Raw genomic sequence first — 20,994 nt, 5'->3', positions numbered from 1 at the left:
ACCTCTGTTTCACAGAGAGTCAGATGTTTGAGGAATTATTTTCATATGTTTTTACAAACCGTCAAACTCATTGACAAACATAACACATATATTCTTTCTCTGCCTTCTTAGACTAGCAAAAAAAGTCACTACATAACATATAAAAGTTAAAATTCTATATATTTTAAAACTACACATCATTACCAATGTTTCAGTATTCTGTTTTATTTAGAAATTATTCAAGGATACAGGGGCACCTGGGTGGCACAGCGGTTAAGCGTCTGCCTTCAGCTCAGGGCGTGATCCTGGCGTTATGGTATCGAGCCCCACATCAGGCTCCTCCGCCATGAGCCTGCTTCTTCCTCTCCCACTCCCCCTGCTTATGCTCCCTCTCTCGCTGGCTGTCTCTATCTCTGTCGAATAAATAAATAAAATCTTTAAAAAAAAAAAGAATTATTCAAGGATACAAAGATTATCCTTTAATCAATTCAATTTAATGCTAGTCCAATGTCCTAAAGTTAACTATTGAAAATTATGTTTAACATACCACAGAGTATAATTACTGTTGATATAGAAAAGCTTGTCAGAAATATAATTCATTTACGTTTTCCTTAATCTTTAACATATAACGTTAAAGTAATATTAGCTTATTGGTAGACCTGTTTAAGAAGTTCCAGTGTAATTAGTGTCTTCATGAGAAAATAAACCCAAATTTTACTTAAGAAAATAAAACATTTGCTACATTCTACAATGATTAAATCCAGACAAAGTTGTTTTTACACCAAAATTATCACCAGTCTGATTTGTTCACTTTGATTACTTAAATTTGGATTTTTTATACAGATGCCTCTGACCTATCAGTTTCTGTGAGAAGGATTTTTTCCTTAGAAGGTCACCACATTTAATATAATACAGTACTCCTTTAATAAAAAATAGAAATGTTGACATTTTATACATTTTAAAGCATTAGGAGAGCAATCCTGCATTGGTGCATTTTTGCAATCTCAAGTGCAAAAATCCTGCAGATATAGTGAGACTTGTATTAATCACAAGAAATGAAGGCAATCCACGCACAGGAACCACAGCAAGAGGATGGAACATCTTATAATGTAATTCAGAATCAGCTGGAAGCTTCTTAAAACACTGATTCTTGGGCTTAACTCCCAAGTCAGGGTTCTGGACTGAGAACTAGCATTTCTAATGAGTCCCCAGGTAATACCAATGATGAAGGTCCAGGGATGAAACTCTGAGGTTTTCTAGGAAATAAGAGGTTGCCTTCCTCCCATAGGGCTGTAGCCTTGTAGACTCTAAGGGATAGAGGCTTGGTCTCTAACTGACATCCCCTGAGTGTCTCTGTAATGACCAAAGCAGACAAAGAACAATAAGATTACCATATTTAAAGTACTGTACAGTCACTTTTTTTTCCCTGAGGATTCTTAGGTTTATATTAGATTTTTATATTCCTTTATATTATATGTTAATATAAGGAAACCTTATATATATAAAAATATGTATATTTTTATATATTTTTCCTTTATATCAGATTTTTGTAAGTCGTATTAGTATCTGTAAACCAATAAAAAGAGGTCTTTTATTTTAAGAAAATTATATCTAATTTGTTAAGACCCTTTCCCAAAATAGAAAAATGTTTCAGAATCACAAAAGGAGGAGTAAAGGAGGGGTTTGTACTGTCAAGTGCAAACACACAGAGAGCTTATGGCTTCAGGCCTAAAACTTCCGGTATAGGTTAAAGGAAACACAGAATATACACGTTCACTGATCTAGGTCTCCAAAGGGATTTTCTTTTTTCTAATAGAAGCAGGACATTCTTCTACAAACTAAAACACTAAAATACCAGATTTTTTGCCATGTCATACCCAAAGGCAAGAGGTCACCATCATCCTGTATTGGGGAATAACATTTGGCTCTGTGCAAACCAGAATCAGAACCAAACATAGCCAAGAACCAGAAACAAAAGTAAAAATACAAAGTTAGGAAAACAAACAATAGAGAAAAACAAACTCTGAAGATAAAGTTCTATTGCTACTTGCTATTCAGTGTAGGAGCCAAAAAACAGTGCCTGGGAGGTACATTTTTTAATTGGTTCTGGAAGGTGTATCTACTTGAACAACTTGTTATTCTCAAATTGCCGAAGTTTGATTTTCAAAAGAGTTAAAAACAAAGATTCTCAATAAAATGCAGTGAGTACATGTCAACATACTATTTAACACCTTTCTTGGGGCGGGGGGGGACCGTGGTAAGGCCAGTTGTACTATTTTTGACGGTTTTTATTACAGGGACACAAGCTCAAATGTTCCAAGGGGCCAGGTAAGCAATATAAATAAGGAACACCTGCATTTACAGCATTATCTAGAGAGTGGTGCGTGTGTAACATACTGGAGGGCACAGACTTTGTCTAAAGGTGGCAAATGTTGAAAATGTTGGCGAATCGTCACCTTATGGGAATGCTTGCTTATCCCTGTATTTAGTATTTCTTTCACAGAAGCTGTTAATCTGCTTTTTAATGCGAAGCTTCCTGTTTTAAAGTTGTTGATAACTAATTCAGTTTAAAAAAAAAAATCTCAAAAAACACTGTATGAGGCAAACAAGACTTCTCTTCAGGCCAGAAATGGCCCAAGGGCCATCACTTTGCAACTCTGCAGTAAATATTACTTATGTAACATTATAACAAAAGAAGAGTTTAACCGGGAGTTGTATTTTTGTTGGAAAGAAAGTTTTAAAAGATTTCTTTTTAAATTGTTTACTTTCCATTATTTTATAAGAGTGACAAAAACATGACATGGTGGGGTTTTGTCAAGTGGTATGTTCACCACATACTCAACATGCGTTTCCATTTTAAGTGGTTTTTTTTGGTTTTTTTGGTTTTTTTTTTTTTGTCCATTAAAAATATAGTTACTCACTTTCTGGAGATCTGTTTCACAACAATGTGAATATTGTTACTGAACTGTACATTTAAAAATGGTTAAGATGGAAAATTTTATGTCATGTTTTTTACCACACATTATTGAATGTTTAATGAATTTATTCAAATTAAATTATTCATTTTAAGCTGTTTTTGTAGAGTAGTATCGAAGGTAACGGGAAAAAGCCTGCAGACAAGGAGATACTCCAAAAGACTGCTATAGCAGCCTTGTCAAAAGATCATGAGAACTTGTTCAGGGAACTAAATTTGCTAATGGGAATGGTGATCCATTTGAGAGACATTTCTGGAGCTGAACTGGGAGAATTAGATAAAAAACTGAATATGGGACTTGAGGAAATAATAAAAAGATGAAGGTTTCTTTCTTAGTAACAGACTATACCAATAATTAAGATAGAAAACAAAAACAGATTTGGGGGAAATTAGTTCAGTTTTACACAAGCCATGGTATTTCAGGACTTGAAGGAAATCTAGAGGTCACCAAGCGCACCCATCTCATTTTATAGATGTGAAAGTCAAGGCCCCAAGAGATGAGGGTGATACCTTTGATGTCACGGTTTAAATCAGAAGCAGGGCCGTACACGTTCTAGACTCGAAATTCATCTTTCCTGCGCACACAGTGTCTGCTCTGACTGGGCCTTCTTTGGTCCGAGTGAACGTGTGATGGCTTACTCCCCAGGCTGCTGCCGTGTGTGAGGGAACAGGGCCTGCACAGCTCCTCAGGAGACGGGGTACCATGCCCTCTCCTTGCTCTCTGAACTGCAGGTGTGCCCCTTCTCCTCTTGTAGCCTTTTCTTCAACTTAAGCTGTTGGAGGACCTGTAAATGGAAGTGGTTTGTAGACATCGGCAATCTCATGCCTGCAGTTCAACATAATCCTGTCAGAATTACAGGAGTTCAAAGGAAAGGCTGGGGCTGCAGGTGGAGATTTGTGTGTCAAGGACCATTTCCTGAAACACTATAAAGAATTACGAATATATAACTAATAGCTAAGGAATTTCAACTTTGTCTTATCATAGGTTCTCAACCCCAGCTACACGTAAGAATTGGTAGGTCTCTGGGGGAGGGCTGAAATATATATATATACATACATACATACATATATATGTGTGTGTATTTTTTTTTTAAGATTTTATTTATTTGATAGAGAGCACAAGCAGGGGGAGCAGCAGGCAGAGGGAGAGGGAGAAGTAGGCTCCCTGCGGAGCTCGATCCCAGGACCCTGGGATCATGACCTGAGCTGAAGGCAGACGCTCAACTGAGTGAGCCACCCAGGTGCCCCTGAGGTATATATTTTTTTTAAAGTTCCAGAGGTTTCATATGCACAGCTAAGAATGCTATAAGCAATGAGAAGTCTATAGAAGGATTTGAAGCAAGAAAGTGAGATAATCAAATGTGTGTTTTAAAAGGTAATTCTAGGGGCACCTGGGTGACTCAGTTGTTAAGCGTCTGCCTTTGGCTCAGGGCGTGATCCCAGAGTCCTGGGATCGAGCCCTGAATCAGGCTCCCTGCTCCACTGGGAGCCTACTTCTTCCTCTCCCACTCCCTCTGCTTGTGTTCCCTCTCTCGCTGGCTGTCTCTCTCTCTCTGCCAAATAAATAAATAAAATCTTAAAAAATAAATAAAAGGTAATTCTAGGGACACTTGGGTGGCTCAGTTGGTTAAGCGTCTGCCTTTGCCTCAGGTCCTGATTCCAGGGTCCTGGGATCTAGTCTCGCATTGGGTTCCTTGCTCAACGGGGAGCCTGCTTCTCCCTCTCCTTCTGCCTATACTCCCCCTGCTTGTACTTGCTGGCTCTATCTCTCCCTCTGATAAATAAATAAATAAATAAATAAATAAATAAATAAATAAATAAATAAAATTTTTTTAAAAATGAAAAATAAAAGGTAATTCTAGGCTCCTGGGTGGCTCAGTTGGGTGTCAGACTCTTGATCTCAGCTCAGATCTTGATCTCAGGGTCATGAGTTCAGGCCCCATTTTGGGCTCCACACTGGGGTAGAGCCTACTTAAAAAATAAAATTAAATTTAAAAAGGTAATTCTAGCTTAAATGGCTGGAGAGAGAAACTTGCAGTAGTCCAGGCAAGAGATGGTAATTTTTAATGACAATATAATATTCCATCGAGTTAATTTTCTATAATAATTCTGTATCTTACATGTTTCTGGGTGTGTGTGTGTGTGTGTAAAAATTCACTGTCGTCTTCAAAAAGTGCATCTTTTTGGTTTTTTTTGTTCTTGTTACTCTTTTTAGTAATTTCACTAGGACAGATTCCCAGCAGTAATTCTGTTGAGTCAAAGGAAATGAGTAGTTTTAGCTCCTGATTATGTGTTATCGTAATGGTTATAATCAACTTACAGTGTTACTCTCCATGTGGTGGGCCAAATATGAACTTTGGAATCATTTGTAAGGTTCAAAAAAAGAAAAATTACTGGGATTTTGATTAGAATAATTTTATTTTGAAATTATCAAAATAATGTTTATATCATGTTTATGCTATTTTACATGATTTAACTGAATATTTAGTAACTAAATTTATCTTTAACAGATTGATGAACTCCCAGAGGGAGCTGTGAAGCCCCCAGCAAACAAGTATCCTATCTTCTTTTTTGGCACCCATGAAACGTAAGTCAGCAAAACAACGTAAAGCTTCAGCAGCTCTAATTTGTCTCTATTAGACTGCATTGTTTATACCTGATCTATGACATTTTATATGTTGTTAAAAAAGGATCACAATTTTATAAAATTACCAAGCTTAATAGTGTATTTTTCTTAATGTGAAGATTTTTCATTCATTTTGCTTTTGAATGTTATTTCTGTATAAATGTTGGACAGCACCCAGAATCTCCTTTAGGACACTTTTAAGTCCTAGGGTAGTCTCCTTACCACTCCCAGTAATTTATTTTGTTGCTCTTGTATGTTTTCTTTCTAGAGAAATTTCATCCATTTATATTTCATACAACATAGTTATGTTGTCTCAGGCTCTTTCAATTTTTTGAACCCTGAAGCAAACTTACCAACTTAATAAGGTTTTTAAATTGTATTTGTTAGTGTACTGGCTAAAATGCTGAATAACGGAACCTGAAAATACAGTATCTCAAATAATTTAGAAAATTCTTTCTTTCTTGTGAAACAATCCAAAGATAGGCAGGTAGATCGAGGTGGGTAGACTACTCTGCTCTAGGGACCCAGGTTCCTTCCGTCACATTGTCCTGCCATTCCCTTGCTCTTGTCTGCTTATTTAAAAATAAACAAACGACGTTCAGCAGCACCTGTGTGCCTTCCAGGTAGAGGGAAGGGGGAAAGAAAGAGAAAACATGAAGAACAGGTAACTTCTTTGTACAGAAGTGACAGGGAAGTTGCATGTATCACTTAAACTTGCATTCATTGCAGGGCAGAAGCTCGGTCATGTGGCCACGCATTGCTGTCAGGAATTGGGAAACAGCCTCTAGCAGGGCAACTCTTAGGGGAAACAATTGGAAGGAGTAATCCATTAGTAAAAGAAAGAAGATAGTAAAAACTAGGAGACGGTTGGCAGTCTTGACACAACAAAAATGTGTATGGTCAATCAGAGCAAGGACATAAATGGAATAGGAATTGCATATGTGGGGGAAAGCTGCAAATTGTCATGAAATTTTACAAGTCTTCAAATTCAGGGTCATCACTTGTGTCATTTGAAGTAGGAGAGCCAGACGTAAACATTTTCTTAGCTTGCGGTCTCTGTCACTCTGACATCTTCTTCATTCTTATCTGGAAAGAGGGCTAGCCATGGGGCACCTGGGTGGCTCAGTTGGTTGAGCCTCCGACTCTTGATTTCAGCTCAGGTCATGATCTCAGGCTCATGAGATCAAGCCCTGCACTGGGCCCCATGCTTACCACAGAGTCTGCTAGAGCTTCTGTCTCTCTGTCGCCCTCTGTCCCTCCCCCAACTCATGCTTGCTCTCTTTCTAAACAAAAATAAATAAAACCTTAAAAAAAATAAAGAAAGGAAGAGAGCTAGCCAGGAGACAGAAGGCCCTTAAGACATATTTATTTTTTGGCTTCATTGAGAAATAGTTGTATTTCTTTCAGAAAGTTGATTTTATTTTCTTTTGTTTTTATCTAATAGACACTGTGTCCATACTATGTGCACCATTACCATGTTTTCCTCCATAGAGATTGCTAGAAAACTTAGAGATAAATGTTTTTCTTATAATTAGTGCAAAGGGCTTTATGATACATATTTTTCTATTTGCCCGATTCCTGTCTCCAGTTTACATCTATACCATTATTGTGCTTTTTCTCTAGGACCTATTTCCAGATGATTAGATTGTATTCCTGGGACCAGACAGGATTTAATAAATAAGACTATCACATTTCCACTATATAGGACAAATCAACCATTTACTAACCTTATGTGGTCACTTTTATTTATTCAGTAAACATTTTCTAGGCATTCCTTAAAGCACTGTGTAACCGAAGAGCCTCCACCTGCTGTATTGCTGGTGAGTGTAACAGGATCATTCCAGTGAACAGTGTGAAGGGTTTCACAGAGCTGTTTTTTACAACATCCTTAATAAAAGCCAGTGGCATCATTCCAAGGCTCAATTCAGTAAACGCAGTTCTACCAGGGAGCAGTATAATATAGTCCATATGTGAGGTTTTTTTTTCTGGTTTGATCATCCAGAGGTAGATTTTGAAACATCTGGAGGAAAATGAACCTCACAAAACCTGCCATGCATTTGTTTCGGCAGAGCGTTTATTGGGTATTGGGTGTCCCTGAACCTGAGACTGTATGCCCGGGCAGGTACCTATGCTCAGCCTCTCTGTGGAGGCAGAGATCCTGCGGGGCTTGCTCACTCCTGGGGATGTGGTGCTTAGCACTGTGCCTGGCCAATGGTAAGGGTTTAAAATAATAGCTGCTGGATGAATTAAAATTAAATTAAAATAAAATAAAATAAAATAAATGAAAGGCAGGGAAAATATATGAAAGGTGAGGAACTTAACAAGAAAGCTGTGTTCAGGGGCTCCTGGGTGGCACAGCGGTTAGGCGTCTGCCTTCGGCTCAGGGCGTGATCCCGGCGTTATGGGATCGAGCCCCACATCAGGCTCCTCCGCTAGGAGCCTGCTTCTTCCTCTCCCACTCCCCCTGCTTGTGTTCCCTCTCTCGCTGGCTGTCTCTCTCTGTCAAATAAATAAATAAAATCTTTAAAAAAAAAAAAAAAGAAAGAAAGCTGTGTTCAGGTCAGCCAAAGGAACACTCCGAAGCAGACTAGAATTTTCCTCAGAACATCACCTTGAATTTATTCTAATGCCCAGACAGGTCATTGGAGCCCCCAAATTCTTCTCCATAGAACAACCCCAGCAGTTTTAGTCTGCACACTTTTTTTTCAAGGCAGCCTTGACCAGGAGAAAAAAAAAAATAACATCCTTAGAGCATGGAGCTTTGAACAATTTTCTTTTCTGGCCTACACTTTAAGATTTATGAAACATGCAGGAAAGTTAACCAATTGGGAGGAAATTTGATCTGTGGAATTATCTTTCTGTAATCTAGGAAAAAACAAGGTTGTGTATCAAACATAAGTTGCTTTAGAACTTCTGTCATTCAGGGCTCTCGTGTCTGGCAGCAGCTCCTGGCCGCTTGCACCGTTAACCCCGGTCGGGAAAGTACAGAAAGCGCACGCTCTGCTCAGCGGCAGCGGATGGCAGCCTCGGCAGCTTGGCCCCCAGTTGATTCCTAAACGCAGAGCCCAACGCTATAGTCTAGTAGTTCGTGACAAACTTCTCAAAAAGGAAAACAGACATACCCAAAGTCCATTTCTTTCTCGTGTTCCACTTGTCACGCAAGACAGTGACATGCCTTTGATTAAAATGTCCAGTAACCTAATAAATGATGTCTGGATTCAATGAGATAGAATCATGTTGACCAAGCAATTAAAAGTCAAGGGAGTTTTGGTGGTTGGGGTCAGAAAGCTTCCGCAGGTATTTTTATCAGCTTGAAGTTTTTGATCAGCTAGGCAGTGAGGAATCAGTACTAAGACCCAGTCAGAAAATGGAATTTATATATGTATATATATATCAATATATATACAGCAAAGCAAAGTTTATTGAGCAATTGCATCAAGCGATATAGTACAAAGCTCTGGAAGAGGGAGGGGACATGAGAGGGTGGCCCAGAAAATGGAATTTATAAAAATCAACAGTAAACTGTTAACTCACAGTCTCAGAGCTTTTATATCTCCAGCTCCGACCTTTCCCCTGAGTTCCAGAATCATCTCTCCAACTGCCTCCTTGACCTCCTCTCTCGGATGTCAAACCAGGGTTTCAAACTAAACATCTCAAACTGAGCTTTTCACCTTCAAGTCTTGTTCTCTCAAACAAATCTTTCAGTTCTGTAAATGCCACCTCTGTTCTTCTCATTTCTTAGTCTGACCCCTTGGAGACAGCCTCACCTCCTTCCTTTCTCTCACATCACTTTGGCTCTTTCTTGAGCGCGAATTTGGAACTAGCCGTTCCTCACGCACTGTGTCGCGCACACCCTGGCCGAGTGACTGTCATCACTTCGGTGGGCTCATTCGTCTCCCTGCTTCGACCCTAGTGCCCACTTCTTCAGGCTGTTTTCAGCACAGCAGCCAGAATGATCCTATTCAAACACAGATCATCACCTCTCTTCTCAAACCTCTCATGTTGCCCATCTGACCCTGAGCCTCGATAGGGGCCTTCGAGGCCCCACATAATCTGTGACCCCACCCGGTCCCCTCTCTGACCTCCTCTCATCCCGCTGTGCCCTCACTCCTCTCACTCGAGCCATCCTGGCCTCTTCGTTTCTTCAGCACAGCGGGCACTTGCGCCTCAGGGCCTGTTGTGCTGGCTCTTCCCTAAGTCTGCTCCCTCTCTCCAGGTGACTGCGCAGCCTCCTTCCTCACCCCCTGTGCTGCTTGGACGACTCCTCTCAGGGAGGCCTTCCATGATCCATATATCTGATGACCAAATCCACCCCCGTCTCGCCATCCCCCTTCTCTGCTTTATTGATGTTAGCCCACAGGACTATATTTGTTCTTTTCTGTGTTTGTCCAAACCCTGCTCACACTCCTAGAATGTGTGCTCCATGAGGGTAGAGATATTCGTCTGTTTGTTCCCTGCAGAATCCACAACACCTCAGCAGTGCCTGACACACTGTAGATGCCCAGTCAGATTTGTCGAACGGAAGGATCTCTGAATCTTAGTTTGAAATGTGAGCTTGTTGGGTGTCAGCCAGGGTGTGGGCCTCTCCCATCTCATTAGTGTATTATAGGGGATAATGCTGAAGACTCTAGTTTGAATGCTTGGATCTCTTAGCCAGTCCCAGGATTTATTCGAACTCATTTTCTTTTTCCGGTTATGATTAAATTAGGATAAAGTTTAAATTGCATAACATTCTATCTGTTTGCTACATCTGATTTTTTTCTTGTTTGTGCTGCATTAATCACTAATACGATTTTTTAGTTTATAAAAATAATAGTGAATAAATATACTAATGTGATAGATAGAGTTAATAGTCACTTTTTTAATCCAGTGTTTATATTTTTACTGTAAATCTCACAAAACCCTTACTTATGGAAGATTAACACAAAAGTCTTAGTTTAAGATGATGATTAAAGTGGCCAACATGTGGACATCTTTTAAAACCATGTGTGTAACCAAAAGTCAGCTTTAAAACAAAAAATAAATTGGTAATTTAAAAGTAAAATCGAAACAGCACTGTCTAGAGGTCCTGGCTTATACAGCCAGCTATCCATTTTTCCTGCCTAGAAGCATATGTATAAATTTTATAAAGATTTTATTGATTAGAGAGAGAGAGACAGACTGAGATTACAAGTAGGGGGAGTGCCAGGGAGAGAGGGAGAGGAAGAAGCAGGCTCCCCGCTGAGTGGGGAGCACAACACAGGGCTCCATCCCAGGATCCTGAGATCATGACCTGAGCCGAAGTCAGACACTTAACCCCAGACACTTAACCGACTGAGCCACCCAGCCGCCCCATTTATATGTAAACTATTTTATGATATGTACGCAACTCAAAGGGTTTATGTATACTTTTAGTTTGTTTACTAAAATATTCTGTGACACCTAAGTTGATATTGATATTAAAAATAGCTTATATTTGAAGGTCAAAGTATCAATTCTATTTCTAATATATCTCTGCAGTGCATTTTTAGGTCCGAAAGACCTTTTTCCATATAAGGAATACAAAGACAAGTTTGGAAAGTCAAACAAACGGAAAGGATTTAATGAAGGATTGTGGGAAATAGAGAATAACCCAGGAGTGAAGTTTACTGGGTACCAGGTAATGGTTTGCTTCATTGTTAGATCTCATTGCTTTGGTTTTTAACTGTCTTTGGGGTCTTTCTTATATGTCCTTTGTACTAGTAGTTACCCTCCATCTATTTGAAATCAGAATTCTTTTTAGCTCCAGTAACATTTTGGAGTAAATATAATTCTGTTACCCAAGAGGGTTCAAGTCAAGTGGTCACTGGAAAACTGAAGTTGATGGTTCTTTATTTTGAAGATCTTAAGAGTAAGCTGAATCCTTTCAGATTAAAATAGAATGATTCTTTTCACAATCTGTATTCTTTGCTATTTTTTTCAAAAATGTAATTAGCCAATATCTTGCTATTTCTTAGGCAATTCAGCAGCAGAGCTCCTCAGAAACTGAGGGAGAAGGCGGGAATACTGCAGATGCAAGCAGTGAGGAGGAAGGGGATAGAGTAGAAGAAGATGGAAAAGGCAAAAGAAAGAATGAAAAAGCAGGCTCAAAACGGAAAAAGTCCTACACTTCGAAGGTGACTGAGAACCTTTTCCATTATTATTAATGTTATGTGCATATTCATTAAGGTTTTAGATTATTCTTTTTTTTTTTTTAAAGATTTTATTTTTATTTATTTATTTGACAGAGACAGAGACAGCCAGCGAGAGAGGGAACACAAGCAGGGGGAGTGGGAGAGGAAGAAGCAGGCTCACAGCAGAGGAGCCTGATGTGGGGCTCGATCCCAGAACGCCGGGATCACGCCCTGAGCTGAAGGCAGACGCTTAACCGCTGTGCCACCCAGGTGCCCCAGGTTTTAGATTATTCTTAATTCATTCCTTGGGCACATAGAAGCATCCTCACTCTGTGGACCTCTGCCTCTAGAGACAGTAAGATAGCCAAGGGGAGTAGGACAGGTAGCCTTAGATGTGAGGGCATCTTCAGGGCTGATCTGGCACTGAAAATACTGCTTCTCAGTTGGAGAAGGACTGTTCTTTCGTCAAGAGTAGAAGAGTAGGTCAGTATGCCTCCTCTAAGAACCTCCAAATGAGCTCTGAAGAATTTAGGAATATAGGAGACTCAGTACCATTCAGGACAAATCTGTGTAAATAGAAAGATATACTCTTAACCTGTCTTTCTGCTTTAAAGACTGTGCGAATAACAAATACAAATTATGAGGGGGCTCTGAAGGCAATGAGTGGGAAGAGCATGTGGTTCAGATGGAGTGGCCAGGCTTTTCTGAAGAAAGAGTCGAGGAGGGCTGGGTGGGGCAGAGCAGCCACGATGTGAGGCGGGAAGGGTCTGGCATGTCCTGAATTGAAAGAAGATGAACGTGGTTGGGGCATCGTGACCAAGAGGGAGAAGCAAGCAGAGGCTCAGTGATGGAGACTTGGGTGCCGCATTAAGGAATTTGGATTTATTCCCAATGTAACGATAATTTATTGAAGGCTTTAAACAGAGGAGTGACGTGATCCTAGATTTACACGTTGAAAGTCTAGGTTTTTCATACAGTAATTCAGACATGCAGTTGAACAAACTATGAGATTGTGAAAATCGTTCACCTTTAGAAACTGAAAGCAAGATAAATAGATCTTTGAAGACCAGAGATCGGTATGGGTTTCCCTGTAATTGGTCTGTCACACGATTGAATATTAGGATAAATTACTTCCCTTTAGATTCTGGTATTTAGTGTCTGGATAGACTTAGGCAACTCCTTAAAAACCAAGCGCCAGGAGTTGATTGGATTATCAGCATTTTATTTTACGATCTATAAAATCCACCCAAATAGCATACAGGTGAAATTGTATGATTACATATTACTTCTTGTGCACCTAATGAAAAACGTCTTATCTGCCTTGGATGGGGATAAAGTTTGCAAATCACAACAAAATAATTAGAATTTTCCTTGTCAGGAATTTTGTAAGCTGAATTTTTTTTTTTTTAGTTATTTTGGATTTCGCTTAAATATCCAATTCAATTGATATTTTAAATTTATGATTGCCTGCTGAGCTGTGTGATGTGTTGTACCCCTCTGAATTACCTACGCTACCCGAGGTATCTGAGGCATTTGACAGTGTGGGTATGCGGCTTTTCAGTGTCATTATTTCCTTGCTTGTAGTGAAGCCCAGAAGTCATGGGGCTCAGACCCGATGTGGATATGCAGTTTAAAGCAGTGAAGGGGTCAAGACATACTTTACTTACTAAGGTTTATCCATTTTAGATTAAGGGATCATCTTTTTTTTTCTTTTCCTTCCAAAGATCACAACTTCCATGATCACTTAAGAACCACTATTTTTAAATTTCTTTGACTCTTTACTATTTTATTTATTGTCAAGATAAATTATGCACAAACACAAAAACTTTGGAAGCACATAAAAGGTTTTTAATTTTTAATATTGACTGAGAAACTTAGCACCGTGGTTCTCAAATTTGAACACAGGTCAGAATTACCTGGAGAGCTTGTTCAAACACACACTGCTAAGCCTCACTGCCTGAATTTCTGTTGGAGTAGGTCTTGGGTGTGGGGTCTGAGAATCAAATTTTCAGGTAAGGCAGTCTGCTGATCTGAGACCCACATGTAGGGAAGCACTTTCCTGACATAATCGCCTTTCTCCTTGGCTTCCCTAATGTTTTTGTTGAACATGGTGGTCTTTGTTTACACCTATTTCTTCAGGTTAGATAATCTTCCTTTGCCACTGAAAACCAGTGGTTCACAAACTTTTGACTACATCTCAGTCAGAAAGCAGATTTGAAGGAGGTTATGTGTGTCTCTCTTTGGCAGTAGGTATATGGATGATTCACATCTGGGCCACAACAGATACTGGAAAATTACAGGTCAAACTATTTTGCGCACACATCATTTACCGTGTAAAGTAGGGCAAATCAGAGAGCCTCACAACACAGTAAACTGGTGATGATGCTAAACCACTAGTCATCTTAGTTAAAAAAAACGAAGGTGGCAACAGGTGGACGCACAACCAGTTGAAGACTACAGTGCTGAAACAGATGGAGGGTCCTTCCCCAGGATTGCAAGATTTGCCTTGATGTGCATTTGCAGTACAGTAAGAGCTTTGCAGGGTTACCAAATCTAGCCGGGCAGCCAGATTTCTTCCAGTACTGACTGTGACTCTGGAGCAGAGTTGCACTACGGCCCTAATTCTGGTCCACGTGCCAGACTGTAGTACTTACAGAGTCACTGTGCGCTTGCTCGTTAGGATCCTTGGTAAGCATTGTGAACTTCAGGGACTTGTGTATTATTACCTGGCCTACAGGAACTATCATTTGAGAATTACTACATAAAGCAGTTGCTACATTTCAATAATTATACTGTATTTACTAGGAAAACAAAAAGTAGTTTGCTTTTTGTATTGTCCTGCTTGATCTTAGCTTTAACGGTAGAAACTCCACATTTGGATTATTAAATCTCTGCTTTTCTTTCCTGTAAAAAGTAAAGATGACCTCATTTTAAACTGACATTTTGGGCTGGGTTGGTGGTTTCAGTTAAGTAAAATAGAAGCAATGTAATTACATGCTCTGTCACATAGCTAGAAGATATTTTCTCTTTGGAACTTGTATTTAAAATATTGATTGAGGAAGCTCCAATTTGCTAATTCATTTCTGGAAGACCAAAAGTGACATGGCTAAATCAGTTTTGCCTCAGCTCCTATTTGCCATGTGCTTAAAGATTCTTAAAATTTCTGAGAGGACATGTTAGTCATATGGTACATTTTACTTTCTTAAAGGTGCACAGCGGAGTGGGCTTTTGATCATTTTAATGCTGTTCTGCAGAACAACTCTGGCTGTAAACTAGAACTGTATTTTCATCTTCCTTAGAGTTCATCTTGGTTTCAAAGGCAAGGTGATAAGAAAAAAGGGCTAGTCCCTCGGGCTCTTCAATAACCATCCATAATTTAAAAGATTAAAGTCAGTTTCTATCACATGGTGATATAAGTGTTGTCTGCGCTTAACCAAAGAGCTTCAACAGGCGTCTCAACATGAATATTCACTTACTACCTTCGATAGTTCGCCTCCCTGTTTGGACCCAAGTTTCTACTGTGAAATGCTGGGGAAGCTGGGTGGCCCTGTGGCCTCCTAAGGTGGTACCGTGGTGTCCATTCAGCTGTCGTTCGTCCGTTGGCAGTGCCCTGGGGACATGAATCTTTATTTTCTGCTCCTAACATTGCACTGCTGGAAAGAACGAACAGGTCATTGAGTGCACCTGTACCTCCTTTTCCAGCTGGTTACTCTGAGGCCCAGTGAGGTGACACAGTCTGTCCCAGGTCATCTGGCCCAGCCTCGGCACATCACCGTGTTGTACTGGTATGTTGTTGTAGCGAGCCACATGACTGGATGTAGGTCAGCCACTTCTGCATTTCTTTTTTTTTTTTTTTTTTTTTTAAAGATTTTATTTATTTATCCGACAGAGATAGAGACAGCCAGCAAGAGAGGGAACACAAGCAGGGGGAGTGGGAGAGGAAGAAGCAGGCTCATAGCGGAGGAGCCTGATGTGGGGCTCGATCCCACAACGCCGGGATCACGCCCTGAGCCGAAGGCAGACGCTTAACCGCTGTGCCACCCAGGCGCCCCTCACTTCTGCATTTCTTACTTACACTTGTACATTGGAGTTGTACTTTTGCTTATAATTTTTGATTTGTCCAAACGTTTAGAAATCCTCTAAACAGTCCCGGAAATCTCCAGGAGATGAAGATGACAAGGACTGCAAAGAAGAGGAGAACAAAAGCAGCTCTGAGGGTGGAGATGCCGGCAATGACACAAGGAACACGACTTCAGACTTGCAGAAAACCAGTGAAGGGGTAAGGACAGCGTGTGGTCTCGCTCCCCTTCTAACCTAGAAGACATGGTGCTTCAGAGCGAGCGTTAGTAAACCCTGTCCCAGTAGACGGAGAGGCTCGCAGCCTCCTGGGAGGGCCCACACAGCTCCTGGGAGAACGATCAGCTGCTCAGGGTCCGAGAACACAAGAGAGCCGGGGGGTGGTACACCTGTCTCTCAGTTTGGAACTCTATGAACAGGTCTCTTCTGTTTTAAACTCACTGCAGCAACTTGAGTCTTTTAAAAAGTAAGATGTGAAATATTGAAATTATGAAATGCCATCTCAAAATTTTACAGTTGTATTTCTTCTATCATAAGATTGCATGTTCAAAATGGGGGATTTCATACTACGGCTTCTTTCCTAGAAGCAGTTTGTACTTTAATGTACCCACAGGGACTTTAAATATTTAAGTATTCCAACAATATGTAAAGACTGGTATTTAAAGTATGGAAGGGGAAGACTTGTCCACTTTGAATTTTGTTAACTCTATTTTAAAGTGTAGTTGATATACGATATTGTATTACTTTCAGATGCACAACAGTGAGCCCACATTCATAGACATTACTAAGAATTCACGGTGATGGTCTGGTTCCAATCCATCATCATACAAAGTTACTATGATATTATTGTCCCTGTTCCCTGTGCTGGACTTCGCATCCCTGTGACTGACTTTGTATAACTGGAAGTTTGTACCTCTCGGTCCCCTTGACCTAGTTCACCCATTTCACCCACTCCTCAGCCCCTCCCTCTGGTGGTAACCAAAGTCTGTCTCCTGTATCTGGGGCGCTGTTTGTGTTTTGTTTTGTTTGTTTTGTTTTGTTTTGTTTTTTAGATTCCACATATGAGTGAAATCATATGGTATTTGTCTTTCTTTTTGACTTGTTTCACTTAGCATAATACCCTCTAGGTCCATCCATGTTGTCACAAATGGTGAGATCTCATTTTTTTTACAGCTGAGTAATATTCCAGTGTACATATACACCACATCTTTATCCATTCATCTATAGATGGACACTTGGGCTGCTTCTGTATCTTGGCTATTGTAAATAATGCTGCAGTGAACATAGGGATGCATATGTCTCTTTAAATTGGTGATTTCACCTTCTTCAGATAAATACCCAGAAGCGGAGTCGCCAATATTTTTAACTTTTTAAGGAACTCCATACTGTTTTCCACAGTGGCTGTACCAGTTTATATTCCTGCTAACAGTGCACGGTTTCCATTTGTCCACATCCTCGCCAACCCTTGTTACTTCTTACGTTTTGAGTCCAGCCATTCTGACAGGTGCGAAGTGATATCTCACTGTGGTTTTGATACACATTTCCCTGATGATGAGAGGTGTTGAGCATTTTTTCATGTGTCTGTTGGCCATCTGGATGTCTTTGATCTTAACTTTTGTTAACCTCTATTAACTTAAAAGTATTAGTGAAGGCACATTTTGCCCCTGGTCATTTTCTATTAGTCTTTTCTCTATGAAGACTAATTGGACAGTGGCAAATCGTTTTGAAATAGTAATCCACAAAATACATTATTATTGTTCTTCTGTGAGATTCTGGTTTCAGCTGAGTGCTTGACTATTCTTGTCAGTACTGTTTACCTCTCAACTCCTCCTCCATGCAATTAACCAAAATTACTCCCCCGTTGTGATTCTGATTGTTCCCTTATCCCTCTTAGCCACTCAGCTTTACTCTGTCCTCTGCGTATCGTTCTTCTCTTGACCTCTTTCCAGTAAAGAGTCCTCTTTCCTTACCTTTGCTGGTAGTCCTCCTGGGAACAGTCCTGTTAATAGTCACCAAAGGCATGAGTACCTTACTCGTTTGATTTTCTTTTTATCCTACCTGCCATCTTCATCCCAGGTGGCTTCAGTATGCATACAGCAAAACCCTCGCGACCTGTCTCCCTTTATGAACTCCTTCTATCTGCATTTCTGTGACCGAGGAAGAGATGGTCTGCACCGGTACTGCTCAGAGGGTGATCTGTGGGCAAGTAGCATCAGTATCACTGGCAAGCTTGTTAAAGGTGCAGAATCCCAGGCCCCACCCCAGGCCTTCCAAATGAGAGTCTTTTTAACTAACCCCCCCGGGTCATTCATAGGCACATTCAAGTCTGAGAAGCATTATTCTGCACCTTTCTGCTACCAGGGTCCGGAGTATCGTCTCCTCCTCCTTTTTCCCAACGCCTCACTCAGGCGGTGGTCACCTGTCATCCTGTACCTTTATCTTTTCCTTCTGCCTAGAAACGGTGTCAGGCCTCCCTTCCCCCATATATCCTACTCTTTTCACTTTTCTCTTCATCTCTAAACTTCCTAGAAGAGTTCTCTTTCCTCCAGTGTCCATTCCTTCACCTACTCATGCCTTCCTCCTTTGCACTCTTGTTGCTTCTTCACCATTTCATGGAAATGCTCTTGTAAAGGTCCATGGAGATCCTCTCGTTGCCAAATCCAGGGTTTGGTCTTTATCTAAATCCTTTAGTCTTTATTTCACCTGTGCAGCATTTAATGCCACTAGCCACCTTCCCTCCTGACTTTGCCTCCAGGTCACCAGTCTCTTCTCCTTCTGCATCCAGTTCCTTCTCAGTCTCTTTCTAGAGCTCCTTCCTTCCATTCGTCTTGGCGTTCAACTATTCTGCAAGCTTCCCCTGTGTCCGTTGTCCCCACTCTCATGGTTTCAACTATTATATATTACTGATGACTTCCCACTCTGTATCTCCTGCATTGTAGACCCATTCTTCTAATGGTTAATGAAACAATTTCAACTCCGATATCTTGAAAGCACTTCAGAAAACAGTTGCTGTTAGAAGTAGCAACAGCAGCAGACTCAGAGTAGTGAGGGCTAACATCTTTACTATGTGCCATATATTATGTTAAATGCTGTCTGTGCACTGTCTTATCTAATCCCCACACAAATCCCAGGATGTATAATCTCCATTTTGTACCTGGGAAAACTCAGGCTGGAAAGATTCGTCCAGGGTCACATAGCCAGTTAAGAGCCTGAATGTAAAGCAGGAGCCTGAGATCCATCCATTTATTCATTCAGTCATTCATTTAAGTTGAAGTATGGTTGACATACATTATTACATCATTTTCGAATGTACAGTGTAGTGATTTGACAAGTCAATATTTATGCTGTGCTCACCACAAATGTAACCACCACCTGTCAACACACAGCACTGTTACAATACCATTCACTGTATTCTGTCTGCTGTACCTTGTCCCATGACGTACTCATCCCATAACTGGAAGCCCAGACCTCCCATTCCCCTTCACCAATTCAGCCCATCCTGGCCCTCCTCCTTGTGGCAATCATCAGTTTGTTCTCTGTATTTATGGGTCTGATTCTGTTTAGATTCCATATTTAAGTGAAATCATGGTATTTGTCTTCATTGTCTGACTTAATTCACTTAGCATAATACTCACTAGGTCCATCCATGTTGTCACAAATGGCAAGATCTCACTCCTTGTATGGCTGAGTAGTATGCCATTGCATATATATATATATATATATATATATATATATATATATATATACCGTATCTTCTTTATCTGTTCATCTATTGATGGACACTTAGTTTGTTTCCACAACTTGGCTATTAGAAATAGTGCTGCAGTATACCCAAGAGTGCATATAGCTTTCTTTTTAAAGATTTATTTATTTATTTTAGAGAAAGTGGGGGGTTGTGGGGGGTGCAGAAGGAGAGAACAAGAGAGAATCCTCAAACAGACTCTCCCTGCTAAGTGCAGAGCCTAACATGGGGCTTAGTCCCAGGACCCTGAGATCATGACCTGAGCCAGAATCAAGAGTTCGCCATTTAGGGGCGCCTGGGTGGCACAGCGGTTGAGCGCCTGCCTTCGGCTCAGGGCGTGATCCCGGCGTTATGGGATCGAGCCCCACATCAGGCTCCTCCGCTATGAGCCTGCTTCTTCCTCTCCCACTCCCCCTGCTTGTGTTCCCTCTCTCGCTGGCTATCTCTGTCAAATAAATAAATAAAATCTTTAAAAAAAAAAAAAAAGAGTTCGCCATTTAACTGAGCCACCCAAGCGCCCCCATGTATCTTTTTGAAGTAGTGTTTTCATTTTCTTTGGGTAAATACCCAGTAGTGGAATTACTGGATCATATGAGAGTTCTACTGTTAATTTTTTGAGGAACCTCCATACTGTTTTCCACAAGGGTTGCACCAATTTACATTCCTACCAACAGTGCACAAGGGTTCCTTTTTCTCCACATTTTCACCAACATCTGTTGTTTCTTGTCCTTTTGATATTAGCCATTCTGATAGGTGTGAGGTGGGAGATCCCACCTCATGGTAGTTTTGATGTGCATTTCCCTGATGAAGAGTGATGTTGAGCATCTTTTCATGTGTCTGTTGGCCATCTGGATGTCTTCTTTGGGAAAATGTCTATTCAGGTCTTCTGCCTGTTTTTTAATAGGAGTATTTGGTTTTTTGGTATTGAGTTGTATGAGTTCTATATATATATTGGATACTAACCCCTTATCAGATATATCATTTGCAGATATCTTCTCCCATATCATAGGTTGCCTTCTTATTTTATTGATGGTTTCCTTTGCTGTACAAAAGCTTTTTATTTTGATGAAGTGTCTATAGTTTGTTTTTGCTTTTGTTTCCTTTTCCTAGGGAGACACATCTAGAAAAATGTTGCTAAATAAGCCTGATGTCCAAGATGATTACTTATGTTTTCTTTTAGGGGTTTCATGGTTTCAGGTCTCACATTTAGGTCTTTAATCCATTTTGCGTTTATTTTTGTGTATAGACACGAATGTGGTCCACTTTCATTCTTTTGCATGTTAGCTGTTCAGTTTTCCCAGCAACGTTTATTGTATATTCATGCCTCTTTTGTCAAGATTAATTGACCATGTAAGTATGGGTTGATTTTTGGGCTTTTTGTTCTGTTCCATTGAAATATATATCTCTTTTTGTGCCAGTACCATACTCTTTGATTAATGTAGCTTTGTAGTATATCTTGAAGTTT

At 40.3% G+C, this 20,994-nt stretch overlaps 2 protein-coding genes across 6 annotated transcripts in view; one reads left to right on the top strand and one right to left on the bottom strand.

The window, feature by feature from the left end:
- The window catches only part of TM6SF1 (transmembrane 6 superfamily member 1), an 83,376-nt gene that overhangs the window by 6,539 nt on the left and 55,843 nt on the right, over window positions 1-20,994 (bottom strand). The window contains exon 11 of one of the 4 annotated variants that reach the window (XM_044388444.3): window positions 16,523-17,983. The exons of the other annotated variants lie outside the window; for them this stretch is intronic. Within the exon in view, the coding sequence (XP_044244379.1) occupies window positions 17,910-17,983 (74 nt within the window). The 3' untranslated portion in view covers window positions 16,523-17,909. Of the gene's footprint in view, window positions 1-16,522; window positions 17,984-20,994 lie in introns of those variants that run through there. 4 annotated transcript variants of the gene reach the window in all.
- The window catches only part of HDGFL3 (HDGF like 3), a 78,279-nt gene that overhangs the window by 43,749 nt on the left and 13,536 nt on the right, over window positions 1-20,994 (top strand). The window contains exons 2-5 of one of the 2 annotated variants that reach the window (XM_026510565.4): window positions 5,464-5,540; window positions 11,079-11,217; window positions 11,555-11,713; window positions 15,843-15,989. In XM_026510565.4, coding sequence (XP_026366350.1) covers window positions 5,464-5,540; window positions 11,079-11,217; window positions 11,555-11,713; window positions 15,843-15,989 — 522 coding nt within the window. The remainder of the gene's footprint in view (window positions 1-5,463; window positions 5,541-11,078; window positions 11,218-11,554; window positions 11,714-15,842; window positions 15,990-20,994) is intronic. The other variant, XM_048220480.2, reaches the window with a different exon arrangement.

Source organism: Ursus arctos, unplaced genomic scaffold (genome assembly GCF_023065955.2).
Source record: "Ursus arctos isolate Adak ecotype North America unplaced genomic scaffold, UrsArc2.0 scaffold_28, whole genome shotgun sequence".
Classification (NCBI taxonomy): Eukaryota; Metazoa; Chordata; class Mammalia; order Carnivora; family Ursidae; genus Ursus; species Ursus arctos.
This window is presented reverse-complemented; position numbering and strand designations above follow the sequence as displayed.